This window comes from Bidens hawaiensis, unplaced genomic scaffold, assembly GCF_021521415.1.
Source record: "Bidens hawaiensis isolate Kalapana, Puna unplaced genomic scaffold, B.hawaiensis_p1.1 tig00017158_1, whole genome shotgun sequence".
Classification (NCBI taxonomy): Eukaryota; Viridiplantae; Streptophyta; class Magnoliopsida; order Asterales; family Asteraceae; genus Bidens; species Bidens hawaiensis.
Genome location: NW_027492595.1, coordinates 178443 through 197466, shown reverse-complemented (window position 1 = coordinate 197466; position 19024 = coordinate 178443). Strand labels below are relative to the sequence as shown.

General features: G+C 35.9%; 1 protein-coding gene across 1 annotated transcript; it reads left to right on the top strand.

The window, feature by feature from the left end:
- The first annotated feature begins 9070 nt into the window (after positions 1-9070).
- LOC143553206 (uncharacterized) lies at positions 9071-10581 on the top strand. The gene is made up of 2 exons (XM_077043242.1): positions 9071-9244; positions 9350-10581. Exons 1-2 carry the CDS (start codon positions 9194-9196, stop codon positions 10016-10018), a joined length of 720 nt encoding a protein of 239 aa, XP_076899357.1. The 5' UTR covers positions 9071-9193; the 3' UTR covers positions 10019-10581.
- The last annotated feature ends 8443 nt before the right edge of the window (positions 10582-19024 follow it).

Genomic DNA, 19024 nt, shown 5'->3' with positions numbered 1-19024 from the left:
GACCTGCAAAACGAATGACGTCAGCAAGAATTGAATTTATTATTATTATTTTTTTAATTTTTGAAACGAACCGTGGGGTTGTTGGAGGAGGGATTCGGAGATGATGTTTGAAACGACGTCGGATTGAGAGACTAAGGTTGTGCGTAATGAGTTTGTGGTTGGTTGATTGTGTATCAAGATGGTGAATGTTACGAAGAAGAAAGAAGATATTAATAATACCCAGATGATGAATTTGAAGAATCTGGGTCTGTATCTGCTTCGCAATAGCTTCTTCATCGTCTTCATTTGGTTGAATTTGAAAATATTATTATTATTATTATTATTATTATTATTATTATTATTATTATTATTAATGGATGGATGGATGTTTGTGTTGTTGGTTTGTTGCAGTTCAGGTGTAGAGAGAGAGTATGAACAAATTTAAAACTGATAAGAGAATGGGAAAATGACTAAATTGCCCTTGAGGATGGATTGGAGTGTTTTATTTTGTGGGGGAATTGGTTGGGGTATTTTGGGAAGAAGAAAGTATGGTGGGAATTGAACGGATCAAGAAAGTGGAGTCTGAAAAGTTGTTTAAAAACAGCTGGTTATGCATTTTTGCATTGAAATATAATAAATTAAATAATTGGTTTAGGAAATAAGATTAATATTTTTGTTTCTAAAGTTGAGTAATGTTAAATGAATTTAAATAAAATTAATGTGTATAAAATTGTTTAAACCAAAGAAGAAATTAAATTAGTTTTGGTTAAATTTGTGAAGTGTACAAGATACGAGTCATTTAATAAAGTTGAATAGTGTTAGCTATTTAAAAGAAATAAATAAATGTGTATAGTTTTATTTAAATTGTAGCAGGATGTGAATCATTTAAAGAGTATGATGTAAAAAGTCTAAAAAGGTACTATAATCAATAAATATAAGATTTCAAAAGAGTATGATGAGATGGTGCTTTCTTTATATGAATAGGGTGCATGCATGTTTAAATGTTTACAGATGGTAAATTCAAGGTTCGTTGTTAACATTTATGGTGGATTAAGTGCATATTTGAAGTTAGGTCTTCGGTTTATACATATATTAAATGTTTAGAAGTTTACATGTTAAATGGGTGCATCACTATTAGATAGATATGTCAATGGGAAGAGTTTTAAGAAAAAGACTTTGTTTTGATGACATCAGGTGATGATGGGAAACTAGGTGAGTAGGTGATATTCATCAGTTCGATTATTGAACTGAACGGGTTTTATCTCACCGAACTGTCGTGCTTTCGGGTGAGCGTTTACATGCGTTGGCCTTAGGTGAGAGATTTCTCATAATCGAAAGACGAGTGTGTCCCGATGTAATAAATTTAATCAGTACCTCATTTGAAGAATTCGTTGGACGTTAAAAAAACTATTGAGATGTGTATCAGAGCGTTCAGATCTCACTCTCTAAAACTACTATATCTCTAAATTATATTGAAATTGTAAACAAAGTGTCTAATGTACCCCCGCATCTCAAAGTCAAATCTCTATAAATTATTCTATAAATTACTGTAAGTTGTAAAAAAAATTGTACATATATGTAGTGTTTTAAAAATCGGTTCAAACCGGCCGGTAGAACCGGTTAAACCGGATTTCGCACAACAGGCCGGTATTTTGAGTCCGGTATTTTTGGCCGGTTTGCTAGAACATCATACCGGCGGTTTTTGTCTAAAATACCGGTTTTTACCGGCAAACCGGTTTTAAGTCCGAGAAATTTTTTATATTTGCACACATTTTTTCAAAAATTACTTTTAACTCAACAATTAACATTTAAACGTCTAAACTTTAATACTATTTTTTAAAAAAAATTGAGTGCTTTTGCATTATTTTATTAATATAGATTAACTTTTGGATTATTTTTTGTTATGAAATCATTTAAATTTGGGTTATTTTTGGATTGAAGTTACATTTATAAGAAATTATAAGGTAAATTATTAAACCGGTTGAACCTCCCGGTATAACCCGGTTCAACCGGTTTTACCATTTTTTATCTCAATCCCGTACACGTAAAATACCGGTTTTTAAAACATTGCATGTATATTTTAGAGAAATTAAATTTCTACTCTATTAATAGATACACAAAGTCAAATCTTTATAAATTATGGTATGTATATAGAAAATAATAAAAAAAAGCTTAGGTAAGTATGATAAAGACCGAGAGAACAGGATGCGTGAGGTTTTTAAAAATTCAACAAATTTTTGAGAAAAAATATGTTTTTTTCCATAAGTTGTATAAATAGAGATATGGTTAATTATTGCAGTCAAATCAATTATTATAAAGTTTAAGTTATATTCTTATATAAATTAAGTTGTTTTTAGAGTCCTATTCAAGTGTTTATTTCACATATCATTCTCAAAATATATAAATTAATTTGTTCTTGGGAGTCCTCCTATTCAAGTACCTACTTCGTATGTCATCCTCAAAAATTTGAAGAAAAATATAGGTAATTTTCAATTTATTCCTCCATCGCATTCCTTAAAATATAGATAAACTTCACGAAGTTTACAATTAGGGTTCAAAACGATTTTACGGGACAGGTTTCAAATTCAACATATATGATGGACTGTGAAGACGCTCTGAAAACTTTTGAACTTGCATACGTAATCGGTAGTGCAGGTTATCGAAAAGCTCCTGAGGAGATGAAACGAGATCGAATGAGATGTTTCTTTGTTATTAGATAGAGAATAGAGAATTTAACATGAATCATGAATGCTTTTAATAAAATGTGCATAGTTCCAAGATTTCAAGTGCTCAGTTTTAAGATGTTTAGCCCATTTTGATTATCATTATAAACAGACCACATGTAAGAGTCCAATATATTTAACGATGGGTTTTTTAAAACCCAGCTCTTTTAAGTAAAGGGCCCAAAGACCATGTGGCTGGGGCCGTCCAAACCATTCGTCGCTTGAACTCGCTCGCCGCTCGCTCGAAAATTGCTCGGAAAATGCTCGCTCGTTTTTTCACTCGTTGTAAACGAGCCGCTCTGCTCGGTTCGGTTTGCAAACGAGCCAAGCAACGAGCAAAGGTCTGCTCGATTCGGTTCGGCTCGAATGTTTTTAATTTATTTTTATATAATTATATATGAACAAATATATAAATATGTAGACAAAACACATAAATATAAGCTTACGATTTTTTTAACCCCTTTAAATTTTTCATATTTCGTCAATTTTATAGTTTTATTTGTTCTCTTCAAGTTTTTAGAATACTAGAAGTGTGTTTACATGATCAATTTATCTAACTTCAAACTTACTTTTAATAAAAACTTGCAATCTATTACACGTTTGTCTAAAAATTACTAATTTATTTATAAAATATATAATTTATAACCTTTAAACTTGTTTCTTATTGAAAATTTTAAAGTGAAAAAGAAATAATAATGCTCGAAATCGCTCGATGTTCGATCGAAAAATGCTTGATTCGATTTTGGCTCGTTTCGGTTCGAATTTCAGCCGTTCGGTTCGGTTCGGTTGTAAACAAGCCAAGCAACGAGCAAGCCTTCGCTCGGTTCGGTTCGGCTCGTGAACAGCCCTACATGTGGCGATAGTCGATAGATGTTAAAATAAAAATACATGTTTTTTTTTATTTCTATTTAGTATTTATTTTTCTTTAAGCTTTGCACCCACCGCAGGCCCAAAAAAAAGGTGTTATTACATTTGACTCGTTTATACCCTTACATCTATATTTATTTATTATAGAACTTAAAAAAATTAAACCCATTGTAACACAACCATCTCTGTTATCAAGTAATGTTATCCGTTTTCTCGCCAGAAGCTTGCGATTTTATTTTTGTACTGTGGAGCTTTAATATCATCCACAACCATTACATTCAAGACGGGTTGCTGATATTTAATATTAGACATTCCATATTAATATATCATATCTTTTGTCAACCATTAGCATTGAATTTATCTAGGGTGTTATAGTGTTACAGATTCAGACTTATTATAATTTAATTATAAGAAAACGATATCTAATGTTATGTGTACTAAAATTAGCCATGACTGAAAAGTCGTAAGAAGTGATTATTTTATACATATCTGCTGATAAAAATATGAATATAAACATATATACTATTTTTTCTTCGTTGTACATAACTTATGTTGTATTATATTGGGTCCACATATGACATTACTTTTGTCTATATTTGTAAGTAAACATTTTAAACATTGAATAAAAGAAAATGTAATTATGTATAGAAATAGTTATTTTGTTGCATTGTCAAGCATTTGAAAATAAAATTACTCAAAAGCCTTTTTAAAAAAATTATCCAATAAATATTTATATACGGCTATTTTATATTATTTATTAATGTTGTCAACTACAACTACTAATTACGTTGTTAAACATACCACCAAAAGTCAATTGGTATAATAGTAAGCCATGGCTTTCCTTACGAAAAGTCGTGAGTTTAAGTCTCATTCGTTACAAAAATGTCATACACGAGTCAGAGAGTTTACCTCAGTGAATCTCCAGACAGTGGGTTTCCTTTAGAATTAGTGGTTAGCTGGGCCACCGACGTTGTCTGAGATTGTGGTGAGAGTGGGCGTTGCCAACGAGTGTGCCCGAGTGGCCGGGCTTTGTTAGTCATTCAAAAAAGAGAAAGTTTATTAAACATACCAGATAGACCACAGGGGGTGGTATACCTAAGTACCCACTTAACAATTAACGAATATGATAATGATAACTCAAGTCAACCAAAACCATACCAGCTACAACCTATGGAGTTCACCCAAGTATATATACTCGAATCAACTACTTGGCTAGCTACTCGATAAACCTGGGGTGGTGTACTAGGGGTACTTGACTACTTGGCCAAAGTACATACCCTCCGACTAAACTGCCCCCTCCACCCTTACGAGAATATTTAGTTGTTACCATTGTCTAATACTTGATCTTATATTTTACCTATACTAAACTATAAAAACCAAATTAACTACTCATTTCACTTCACCACGGTAGTCAAAATTAGATCTAAGAAAATTCATCAAGTATCAGTTTGAGACAATTACTAAAGGTTTTAGAGACATAATGGTGCACTTAACGTAGATCAAAACTCACATAAACACAAAAAAAATTATAACTCACAAGACAAATTTTGGGCATATTGCAATTAGGTAATCCTACCATGTATACTTTTCCAGAGACCAGAAGTCATATACTTCACATAATTTGGAGTCATTTATACATTTGTGAGAATTGTAGAGCTCAATATCATGATTGAAAAAATCAAAGTTCTCAAACATTACCAAGGGAAGGACCCAATGTAAAAGACATGTGAAGTTGTGATGGTGGTGGAAACTTGTGAAGATCAGATTACTTTTTTATGATATGATTTAGAATCATGAGTGTAGATATCACTTTATGCACCTCATATTTATACTAAAAGCTTATATTAAGTTTCTTATTTTTTAGAAATAATTTTACAACTAAAGTTTTGAACTTTTATGAAGTTTCCAGTCTTATGTTCATTTGGATAAGTAAATGAGGGGTTCTCTATGTAGAATTTTTAACTTTTGGTTTGAAAACTATTGTGTAACAAGTAGGAGTAGATGAAGATGTACAATGTTAATGTGTGAGAATTAATGGATATGTATAATATCTGAGGTGATTTAACTTTTAAGACAACTAAGAAGAATCGGTGTAGGTGTATGTGTTGTCGTAGAGGTGTCAGTGTGTGTTTTGAGAATGCGTGAAGATCATACGGACATGTGCATGTTTAATTTGTGTGAAGAACAAATATGTGTTAATGTTACTAAAGATGGAGGTGTGGCTTGAGATGGTGAAGAACAACATATATATATAAGATAACTCCATGAAAAACAAATAAAGAGGCGTATATTTAAGTTACATAAAGACCATATAAAGATCGAGGTGCATGTATCCATCCATACACGCGTATTTGCATTTGTGTGTTTAATATGTTGGTGAGTGTAATATGTTACTTTGTCTATGTTAGGTGTTTATGTGTTTTACTTAAATTTGTCAACAATAATACACGTTAGAATGAAAAATTCAATTTGAACACATAAAATAACAAATAAGTCAAAATTATTAATGCCACCGGTTGTATAAGTAACCATATATCATAAGTGCGACAATATATATAGCACATCTTGAAACTTCAATGACTACATGTATAACGATTAATGAAAGTTAACAATTCCTATATATAGAAATATTAATAACGGGTCTTCAACTTGATTTTTTTAATGGCTTTAAAAGATCTATTTTTGACTTTGGGTTCAAATATATATAGACAAAGATATGACCACTAACCTACTTATGCTCCTACTCTCTTAAATGGACCCATTTTCCTCTAATCTTTGTCCTTTTTCACTACCTTTCCCTCACTTATTTTCAAAAAAATATTCACACACATAATCATATATATATGACAATTAGTATATCAAAACCTTTTATATGTTTATTACTTTTTAATATTATAACAAGTTGTACTCATAAGTCATAACGGTATTTGATAGCTACGATAATATATAATACTAATATGTAAGGCTGAGGGGTGTGGGCCGCTAACCGGGGCGCTAGAGCCCCTTCGCTCGCGCCCCGGGGCGCTAACCCCACACCATCGGGGCGCGAGCAGGGGCGCGAGCGCAGAAATCCAGGCAGGCGTGAGGCTGGTCGCGGGAGAAGAGAGAGAAAATGGACGTTGGGAAGGTAAAAAGAGCCGTTGGGGAAGGGATTAAATTAAAAAAAAAAAATATTTTTTCCCTAAATAATACCCCATTTCATCTATAAAATACCTCATTTCACCCATATCAATCACCACAACTTCAAAATAAAACCCAAAATCAACCCATCTTCCCAACTTTTTTTTTTAAAAAAATGTCGTCATACTCGATGATCTTGTATTAGATTAGTGTTATTATTAAGTATTATTGTTTGTTTAATTTTTAGTATGTTTTTTTTTGTAATTTGAATTTAAAAAAAAATGTGTGTTTTTTTAATAATTTATAGGTTTTTTTAATAATACGTTGTTTGAATATATTTATAAAAAAATAAAAAAATAAAATTCGCTGGAGCCCCTCCACACCAGGGCCAGGGGCTCCAACGGGGGCTCCAACACACCCCTTATCCAGTTTCTCTCTCTGCCACACGTCATAATATTATTGGCTGGAGCCCCCACTGGAGCCCCCATTAGAGCCCCCCACACCCCTCAGCTGAGGGGTGTGGGGGGCTCTAACGGGGGCGCGAGTGGGGGCTCCAGCCAATAATATTGTGACGTGTGGCAGAGAGAGAAACTGGATAAGATGGGTGTTGGAGCCCCCGCTGGAGCCCCTGGCCCTGGTGTGGAGGGGCGCGAGCAGGGGCTCCAGCGGGTTTTTTTTTTATTTTTTTATAAATATATTCAAAAAACGTATTATTAAAAAAACTCATACATTATTAAAAAAAACACACATTAAAAAAAACACATTAATATCTAAAAATAAAATAAAAATTAAAGTACTAAAAAAACATTATTCTTATTCTTCGGCTTGGTCTTCTTCGATCAACCTCTTTCGGATACGTTCCTTTTGCTTTTCCATCAGCATTTGATCGACCGGATTTAGGTTACTGAAGTCTCTTGTAAGGAAGTCCAAATCTCTCATTCGGCTTTTTTCCTTTTTGTCATTAGAGACCACCTCCATGGTTTTGTTGAATTTATTGAGGGATTCAACAAGATCGACGATGTTTACGGCTCCCCCCCTCAGCCGGTTTTTTCCCCTTGGCGTCCCGTCCCAATGGCCGCCTCCTCGGCGGTGAAGACGTTTCCTCCCCCGCAATGTTTAGGTCGAATCCAACGCGGCAATCCGACCCGGCAGAAGTGCTATACGCTCCAGACGAACTAGTTTTAGTCCGTTTCGGCCCTACTTCCGCATCATGGTCGGGCGCCACCAGCTCAACCCACTTGGCACACTTTCTCAACCTCTCCCACAACTTTACATCGTCCCACGTCTTCACCGTCCCATACCTCCGCAGACACTCCTGCTTCCACTCTTCGACAGTGAAATTGTAAACCGCCAAATCATCACTGCCACTTGGTCTCATACGACCGGCGTTCCTGTTGAAAAGATTAGTAAACAAGCCGACAAATTTTCTGATTTCGGACCACCGACCCGAAATCATATCGGCGTTCCGCTCTGTACTCCCAACGAGCGAATAGAACGTCTCCCTAACCTTTGTCCAAAAGACCTTGCTCTTTTGGTAGTCGGCTGCAAAATGCATAAATAAATTTGTAAGTCATTTAACTTTTTTATTTAACTTTTTTATTAAAAATCATTTTTAAAAACGTTAAAACAATTACCGCAACGCCGATCCTCAGAAATGACTATCCAAGACCGACACAGGGCTTCCTTCTCATCCGATGACCACGGACTGGTTTTCCGTTTCGTCCTCGGAGTCGAAGCCGAACCCGACCCGTCCGTTGCAACTTGTTTTTTCCGGTGGACGCGTCTCCTTGCTCCCGTAGCATCACCTTGTGATTCTTGTGTCTCCGGAACAACAAAGTTAGGAGATGGTTGTATGTTGGATGGTTGAAAGCCGGATGTTTCTTGCGACCCCGAAAAAAACATCGATTGGTCTGGTGACGACCATAAATCGTCGTAACTATAACCTGAATCTAGGTTTGGATACCAATTTCCAGCCATGTTTTAAAAAAAAGGTTTGGAAGATGGGTTGATTTTGGGTTTTTTTTGAAGTTATGGTAATTGTTTTATGTGATTTTGGGTGTGGTATGTGATTTTGGGTGTGGTAATTGGTTTAGATTTATATATAGTGATACACAGAGTTTTTTTTAAAAAATTAAAGAGCCCAACGTCTCTTTTATTCATCCCAACGGCTCCTTCACGCACCCCAATGCTCCTTTACGCCCCCTTTCTCCCGCTACCGGCCTTGCGCCTGCTTTGAATTCCGCGCTCGCGCCCCTCTCGCGCCCCTCTCGCGCCTCGGTGGTGTGGTGCTCGCGCCCCGGGGCGCGAGCGGATGGGCTCTCGCGCCCCCGCTGAAGCCCCACACCCCTCAGCCTAACACATTTAAACTGTAGACATACAGTAGCTTAATATATAATATGTCATTTAGCGCCAAAATCACTCCTTATAACTCACCTCAACCCATTCACTTTCTTTATTAGTCTAATCATATCAAATCATCAACATTTGCAAAATTGCTAGTAAACATGGAAGATCTAACCAATTTTCTTGATTGGACATATTTCTGCAATGGAAAGGTTTTATTCCATCTTTTTTTATATTCAAATTTCAGTTATATATGTTAGTTAAATTTTGTACATTTTCTATGTGTTTTGATTGAATTGGATTGAAATTTGATATAGAGTGTGGAGGAGCTAAGTGAGTCTCTTTTGATCACAACAATGGAGCTTGAAGCAGCAAGATTCAAAGCTGAACAAGAATTGAAGCAAAAAGATGATGAGTTGACTCAACTCAAACAAGTCTTGAACATTGCCATTAATGAAAATCTCGAAGCTCAAAATCGATACCAAACACTCGTTAAGTGTCTCGGGCTAGCTCAAACCACCGTGCCACAGCCACATGCCACGGTATCAAGCATTGAAGATGATCTTGATCATATTACCAATGGCGGGTTTTCGTCATCGGATTGTGAAGAAAGTATTGTTTCATCGCCGGTGGTGGAACCGATAATTCAGTTTACACCGCCACCGGCGATTGTGGTGATGCCAGAGTGGGAATTGGGGTTCCCGGTGAAGGCTTTGCCTGAAAAGGGAAAGTTTTTGGAAGCAGTGATAAAAGCGGGGCCCTTGTTACAAAACCTACTATTGTCGGGCCCACTCCCACATTGGCGGCACCCTCCACCACCACTAGAGACGTATCAGGTTCCACCGCCACCGGTGGTGGTGCTACCATCTCCACCACCGGACAACGGCTTTCTTGGGAAATTTAATAAGAAAAGAGGATTTCCAGAAGGCTCTTCTGATTCTTCTACAGATATCAAATATCAAAGGTATGCAGCTCAACAGTATTAAGGTGTGTAATAAAATTATTTCATTTTTAAATAACTAAGGTTTCTAGTCTTATAATAGTATGTATAGATTTGAGAGTAGTTTTAAATGACGTGTGAGTTAATCGTTCTAAAAAGACGTATCCGTCCTTAATTATGCATGATGGAAGATGAATTATGAATGATGGATTCAATACTTAATTAAGCTTTGGATACTAATTGGGATTTGACAAGATGAATGTGCCAACAACCGGAAGGTAGGAAATGTGGGACCAACGAATCAGAATAAAGATCTAACAAAAAGTCACTTGTTTTCATTATTTTTAGTTACTTATGTTATACCATTTTTATAAATAATGTCAAGGTTTACATAGTATAGTTATAGTCTAGTCCAATCCGACACAAAAACCAGACATGACTCAAAGATCATTATAAGATTCTATGCAATAATAGTAATGATAAATCACACTGATGGTTGCTTTTTATATCTAAATTGCCACAGATAAAACTAGTTATTTCCTTTAAAACGCGCTTTGTTTAATGATTATACCAATTGAAAATTTGACTGGTCCGACGTTTAATGTGTCACCTCTATAGGGCCATCAAGTTCCACTTGACTTCATTCATCTTGCATGAGCATTATACATATCAGCAACCTGAAAACTATTAAAGGGTCAGACACGTACGATTGGTACGAATTGAGAACACGAAATAATGAAGAAAAACTGTTGAATCATGAATACTTGTACATATAGTCTTTCATTAACTTGAGCCAGTTATTTGATCATTTTGCAGGCTCGTATGTCGCATCTTGAATTAATGTTTTAAAATGATTAACCTTCACAACTGGTTAAATAACAAGACTATAATACGAGTCAAGTTGATTGTAGTTAACAATATGCATGGCTTGCATTCACAGCAGTATCCAAAACTGTCTATATTTTCTCCAATTATCGTTGGGCGTTATGCAGTTGCAAACTGGAAATATCCACATTCTTCTTCAAATCATTCATATAACCACTGACAAAAACTATAAATCAACAAAATGAAATTCATATATTATTGGCTACCAAACAACTATAATAATTAAAAGTTTATCATGTTTTCTCATCTCTACTAGTAACAAGTTGTTCCTCTTATTTCATGACTCATCACAACGTTTTTGCGAGCGCGTGTACTTAAAATCTATAAAAAAATCAATAGCAAACGCCATGTCACATGTTAATGAAGATTATCATAACATGATAATAAAAGAAGGCTGACCTGAAATGGTATAATTTTCTGCCTCTTGCAGTCATATGCAAGTCCAGAACATATGATGTTACTTTTGGTTTTTTTAAATCTGAAAAATGATAAAACTCTAATAATATATTTTATAAAATTCTCTAATAGTTACTTTTGGTTTTTTTCAAATCTGAAAAATAACTGCAGAAGTTAGAAATTGACTTCTTTGACTCAAATACTCAACACATACATCAAGTAGGTTAAAAAGGTCAAATTGATTGAACTCCTCATCCATGTATGTTTTAATGCACTATTCATACAACTACCTACATTGAATTATTAATGAGTTAGGGTATTATTATAAAAATATTGTTTTTGTAATCAAAATTAACAAATTCATTATTTACTGAAAACATTAAAAACAGAAAATAAATAAAAAAAAGTGTTTGAACAAGGGGGGGTAAACAAAGCTTAAACAAGCTCAAGCCTAAAAATAAGCTTGTTTGATGAACGAGCCCAAGCTTCAGTTATAAAGCTCGAGTTGGCTTGTGAGGCCAGCTTAAAAGAGCCTATTATTTTTATATCTAGTATTTATTATATTAAGTACATATTTTTATAATAATCATTATTATACATAAAATGATGATGATAATAACTAAATAAATTAAACGATAAATAAAACAAGCCAAACTCTCGAAAGTTAAACGAGCCGCGCTTGAGTCTAGACGGGCTCGGCTCGTTTACACCCGTTCGGTCTTACTTCAACTTTAAGAAAAAGGTCCATTTAGACCCGATAACAAAGCCCACCAACCAGCCTATATTGCCTCGTCAGCAAGCAATCTCCCTAAAGTACCTTGAACTCTTAAAGCAGCAACAACATCCGCAAACTTTTCGGTGTTTCTTTCAGCATTCAAATCAAACTTGTTACTCATTCACTAAAAAATGTTACAGTTTATATAAACTCGTTAACTAAGTAATAATAATTCACCTGGGCCCGTTCCCCTCATATTCATATTCACATATAAACTCCGTATTTTAAATTTATCTAAAATCTCATATCCGACTTTAGTAGGCTTAGCTAGCAACTTATTGTAAAGTGTAAATATGGATTTAAGATAAAGTTTTGTTGAATTATACACACTACTAAGTACTAAATAAGCCATACCTACACCAAACTTACATGGACTACTTGTTAACTATCAATTATACCTGGCAAAAATATTGCTCAAAACATGCAGGTCGTTTTATGGAGTGGTAATTTTTGCTTTGGGTAAAAAACAAGTTGTGGTTAAAGTTAAAACAGTCATGTGATTCTGCAAAATCAGGGTTTGTGTATTTAAGGCCCAAAAATTTTAGAAGCCCAAAACTGTTTCTTCGTTTTTTATAAAATGTATATAAATTAAGTACATACCAAAATAATACTAATAGTTCCGTCTTTTTTTTTCTTTTTTTCTTTTTTGTTAATGGTAAAAGGGCCTAAGCAGGCTAAACATTGGGCTTGCCTATATTGAATATACGTTGGGCCGTTGGTGTTTATTCTTAAGTTTATTTACACTAGAGGCGAAAAAAAAACCGAACTTGAAACCGAGCCTTAAATAAAAACTGAAACCGGGGTTTTTTATACCCGGGTTTTTACTACCCGAACATGTACCCGACCCTACTCGTACACGATTCAATTAGGGTTCCAACATTGGCGCCATCCGTGGGACCTTTTTGATTGAAGGTCTCACCAAAATCTTGGAAGAATGGATGATCAAAGCTTGAAGGGAATGTCACTACCGTTTCCTACCGGCTCAAGCTACGTCCGCCACCAAATACACCGTTGTTGTCGTTGTCTAGCCGGAAAAAGGTTATTGGCATTGTTCGTCCACTGTTTCGGTAAACAAGTACCAACCTAGTTCAAGTTTTCTCCGGCGTTTTTCAGTCGTCGGAACCTTTTTCTGTGGCCGGCGCTTTTCCGTTGCCGGGACCTTTTTCCGTGGCCGGAGTTTTTCCGTTGCCGGAATCTTTTGCGAGTTTTTGGAATATTCCGTGAAGTCAAGAGTCTTTAATATTCCCCGGCGTGCCTTGAAAAGTCGGACATGATGATTGCCTTCAACCGACAATAAACATACCCATCTTCTTTTGTTGGGTTCAACTATGCTTTCGCCGCCAGACTTTTGAATATGATGTAGACGTCGCCGGCTGCCGGAGCTAATAACGGCTGATATAGTCCAACCTGGCTGTAATTAATAGACATGCTTTAATGAAACAAGGGTTGCTGGACCTGTTGCCTTGTCGGAGTCCCGTGAATCGGTTTAATGAGGTACATTTGAAGGATGTGAGGCTTACGTTCTGTAACACCCCGTAACCGCAGCGGAAACGTAAACGGGATGCAACAGACACCTCTGATATCAACCACATTGTTTATAAAGAAAACTGAATACATTAATATACTTCAAATTACATTATCTCGTATTTCATTACCGTCTAGGTGATACACACATCATACCATACGATACATAATTCTATTTACTATAATGTATCCTAACATCCCGCACGCAAATCTTACACACATCAAGCACTTAGCACGTAAGCAATCACTTCATCTTAATTGTACCTGAAAAGCATGTGAGAAAACGGGTCAACTACGAATAGTTGGTGAGTTTCACAATTTGAGTAAACCTTGATGAATCAATATCATAATATAATATTATCTGGGGACACTGTTAACCCAGTACTGTACCCATTCCGGGGGCAATGTTAACCCGGAAACACTTCTAGGGACATCTGGGGACACTGTTAACCCAGTATTGTACCCACTCCGGGGGCAATGTTAACCCATAAACACTTCTAGAGACATCTGGGGACACTGTTAACCCAGTACTGTACCCATTCCGTACGATTCCCGTACAATCAAATATTTATAAATACACGCAAATCCATGCGTTCAGTATGTATTTAAACATTTCAATAGTAACATGCTTCCGCCCGGGAAAATATTTGAAAACAATTCAGAAAAGGGGGCTCGCGAAACTCACCTTAGCACATGCAAGCAGGTAACAACAATCATTATCAGTTAACACGTCCAATCTGTAATATGATCCCTACGATCGTTACTATACACTCATTATTAATATAACTTTAACCGTATCAACCGGTACATCTGGGGACACTGTTAACCCAGTACTGTACCCATTCCGGGGGCAATGTTAACCCAGAAACACTTCTCCGGACTCAGATTGTGATTTCGTTTAGAGTTTACTAGTCAAAATTACTATTAGTCGTTTTTCCCGTTTTGCGTGCCTAGCACGGTTATCCGTTTTTACGTTCCAAAAATGAGTTTGGTCACACACGACCCGAAAATAGTTGTTGACTGATAATTTAGTTAAAGTTGTGAAATTAGAGCTCGGTTTAGACGCCCCGTTTGGCCGCGGGACCCGTTTCCGTCTTTAGCGCACCGGAAACTGTTAAATCGTTTAAAATTACCCAAATCATCCGAATTATTTTCGGATGATTTATTTTTACTTGTTTAACTCAGTTATATGAAAATAGTTCATTTTTAGGGTTCTTATACACCAATCAGCTCGTCTACCCGAACTTTGCTGGTTTACGCGTTTTATATTATAAAAGTTCACTTTTATTCCAAATAAATATCTGTTCATCCTCGGATCTTGAGATTTTGCACAAATAACATTTTGACAGTGGGGAAATTTATAAAAATATTTCCAGAAATAATTTTTATATTTAAAATTTATTTATCTATTTTTAAACACCATTTAAACACTAAATATGTCGTAAATACCAAACGACCTTAGAAAAATCCCAAATTTTTCCTGGATGTCCCCTGCCATCCACATAGTCCCCTGTAATTTTTCCAGAACCAAAATCTCTTTTTACATGCCATTTTCACTAAAACCGAGCTAGAAAACCCTAGAACTCGTTTAACCGGAAAGCCTACTTAGACTTCTCCAACTGACCTAAAATTTTGTGTGTGACTTATACATGATATAAAAAGCTTATCTGCAATTTTCCAGAATTTTTCATGATATTTAACTATTTTTCACCATTTTTAGCCAAAACCGAGCATTAAATTCACCAAATATTCATCCTTTGTCCAAAAATTACCAAAATTTCACAGAACTCTTATTTTCATGTGTTTAACACCTCTGTAAAATTTCATGACCTAACTCTAAACCATCAACAATCTGTCCAAAAACTCCAAAACCGAACATAAACCGAATATACCTTTCGTTTTCCGCCACTACAAGCTACAAACTCGTCTTTCCGCCTTATCTACCACTAAATACAGAACCTACCACCAACATACCACAATACCAAGCAAGTTACACTCACGATCAAGCCTCTTACACTATAGTTTCGGTTATGATTCAAAAACAAAGATTTAAACCGTAAAAATTCGTTCTTGGTTCGTTTAACTCCTTTCTTGGACCAAGATCCCTTGTATAACCCGTATACATCACTTGTTCATGCAAGAATCGGTTTTCATCATTGAAACCTCATTTTCTTGCAAATAAACTCAAGAAACGAAGAAGGAAACGTGATTAACTCGATTCTTTACCTTGTTTTCTTACTACAAAATCTCGGTTTTGGATCATGATCTTGAGAGGAGATGAAGAATGTTGGAGTGTTTGTGTAAAAAAAAGAAATGAAGTGGGGTTTGTGGGGTGGTGGTCCGATCGGTCTTCAAGGGGGGTGGGGTGGGACCCACCTCTCCATTCTAGGCCACATGTTTGGATTTCGGATATCCGGATAATGTTTTGGATAATCTGGTTAAGTTCGTTTTTCGGTTAAATGTCTAATTCGGCTTAAAACGAGGTTAAAACGGTCGTTTTTAGGCTTAAAAATGAAATTTATATAAAACCGATTTAAAAACTTCAAAAACTTAAACCATGACTTTCATTAACTTAAAACATTATATTATTAATAATTGCGCATCTTTTTCGGCTTGATCGATCGTCTCTTGCTCGGTTTGGTATTAAAGGTTTCGTTTAATGTACCAATATACCATTAAATCGAAAATTCTTTTTCTGTGCCGTACTTTACTTATCCCGAAGCATTAATGCTTCGTAACATCACTAATTATTATAGATATCGTCTATAATTGAACCCTCGATTCGTTCGGGTTTCAATAACTATCGATCGATTAATCGCATATTCAATACGATGAATTATATATTCACGTACAATCGATACAGTGAACCACGCATTCTCGTATAATTACTATGGTAATTCATGTACCCGACATTAAATATAACGTAACTACTGTCTACCGGTTAGGGTATCCCTGGTTTCGTCGGAATCGTTACACGTTTGAACTCTAAAGATGGGATGAAGGTTTCATGAATGCTCGTAGGCATGTCTTAGTGAGTCGTAGTCGGTTGTTTGCAGTTAATTTTTCGAGATAGAAAGGGGGGTCAAAAGGGTCAACGACCCTATATGGATAAACACATAAAAGGTATCATTAACCATTTATCTATTTAACTATGTTTTCTGTTCTTATACCAAAGAATGAGGAAGAACAATGTCTAGGTGAATATAGGGTCAAAGGGTTTGACCTTAGTGATAAAAAACCAAATTTTCTTTTAGATTATCAATAATACTTAAAATCTAGAGGATCGGGTATCACAGTGTTTTGTTATAAAAAAACATAAAATAAACTCAAAGTTTCATAAATAGGTGCACTGTATCCCACCTACTGTATATATAAAAAAAAGTGGGTTGATAGGAAGCCACTTTTAAAAAGTGACAGGAGATAATGGAAATTTCTTTTTAAGAGTTGATTCGTCTTTTGGGTAAACATTTACTCAATTTATGCATTATGTAAACATTACTTGTACTTTATACATTATAAAAGTTTGGAAAGTGAGCTCCTCCCAGGGGTGTACTGAACTGTTACTTTAATAAGAAGACCCTTCAGAATGAAATCACGTACAAAACAACCCAAAACTAAACAAGCCTCAAAACAACCTTTCCAGAACGAGGTCTTTCACAATGAAACCCCCTTACAATATAATTCCTTTAGAAATAGGTCCCTTATTAAATCATTTTTTCAGAAGGTCCCTTACTCTCCAGAACAAACTCATTTATCGAATAATTCCTCTAGAAAAGGGTTTCTTACTAGACCATCTCCCCAAGATAAAGCCCCTTACTGAACAAATGCCCCAAAACAAAGCCCCCGAGCACTTTGCCAGGGGGTGTCTTGGGACATTTACTTTAATATGAAAGCTCATCTTGTGATGCAGACCTGACCCCCGTGTAATATAATTCCTTTAGACAAAGTCCCTTACCAAACAATCCTTCTTACCAAAACCCCTTCCAAGATAAGCAAGTCACAACAGAGCTTCCTTCCAAGGGGGAAACCTCATTTCAAGATAATCTGTATATAATGAGGCTCCTCCCAAAACAATCCCTTCATTACAAACACTCCTCCCATACAATCCCTACTGAAGCCCCTTGCCATATTACAAGAATCTTTTTCAAAGAATAAGACTTCCTTTCCAAGGGAGGAGGTATTTAAAAATTTCCTCTAGAAAATAAAGTATCATTTGGGCAAGGGTTCCCTGCAAAGGAAAGCAACCTCTTCCAGATTTTCTTCTCAAGAAGAGTAATCACTTTCCAGTTAAGGAAGTATTTGAAAAGTTTTTCCCCATGTGGAAGGAGAGCATTCTACAACAACATCTCTTAAATGGCAAGATTGTCCTCAAATGAAAATTAATCCCCTTCCATTGGACGAGGTATTAGAGAAACCCCTCATGTGAGGAAAGAGAGCATTCTACAACAGCTTTTTGCATTACAAAAATTTTATTTGAAGGAGAATAATCCCCCTCCAAGGGATGGAATGTTTGAAGGGGACGACATATGTGAAAGGTCAATTCCATTCAGAAGGAACCCTCCCCCCCACACCAACATGGAGCTGAGGGACTAATTTGACATTTTGTCATTGTGTCGTGGGTCTTCGTCATTGAAGTTTCTTTAATACGACAAGAGGGACCCGTTCATCAGCTTCTATGCATGAAGACTTATCTCATAAAGAGATCACCATTTTAGAGAGACTTCCAAAGAAAAATAATTCCCTTCCAATGAATGAGAAGAAGAGTTCCCTTCTAAAGATTGACAAAGTCGCTATGAAAGGAAAGAAGTCTCATGTGGTAACACTTCACATTCCAAAAATTTTCCATGGAGAAGAAACTTTCATATCCTTATTAACTTTTATAAGAAGGGAATGGGCCCCTACCAGTAGCCCCTTCCATCATCTTCATGTGTAAGACTTCTAATAGGTATTAAAACTAATTATGCTTTTTATATTTATGATTAACAAATATAATGGGTCGACGTACTTATAATTCCCCCAGATGAGATAAAGCCCTCTAAAGGAGGCATCATACTTATAATTATCCCAGACGGGATAAAGCCCTCTAAAGGAGGCACCATACTTATAATTACCCCAGACGGGATAAAGCCCTCTAAAGGAGGCACCATACTTATAATTCCTCAGATGGGATAAAACCCTCTAAAAGAGGCATCATACTTATAGTTACCCCAGACGGGATAAAGCCTTCTAAAAGAGGCATCATACTTATAATTACCCCAGACGAGATAAAGCCATCCAAAGGAGGCCCCATTCTTATAATTCCCCAGATGGGATAAAGCCCTCTGAAAGAGGCACCATACTTATAACTCCCCTAGATGGGATAAAGCCCTCTTTAAGAGGCACATCACTTATAATTTCCCGGTAATGGGAAAATGACATCAATACTCCTTCACAAGTGTGAAAGGAAGGCCCGGCTGAGGGGCTTGGATCCAT

Bases quoted from the DNA above. Each gene is read 5' to 3' on its own strand.
- LOC143553206 (XM_077043242.1), top strand. From the start codon at position 9,194: ATGGAAGATCTAACCAATTTTCTTGATTGGACATATTTCTGCAATGGA. The intron at 9,245-9,349 runs GTTTTATTCCAT...AATTTGATATAG, and splicing joins CATATTTCTGCAATGGAAAG to AGTGTGGAGGAGCTAAGTGA.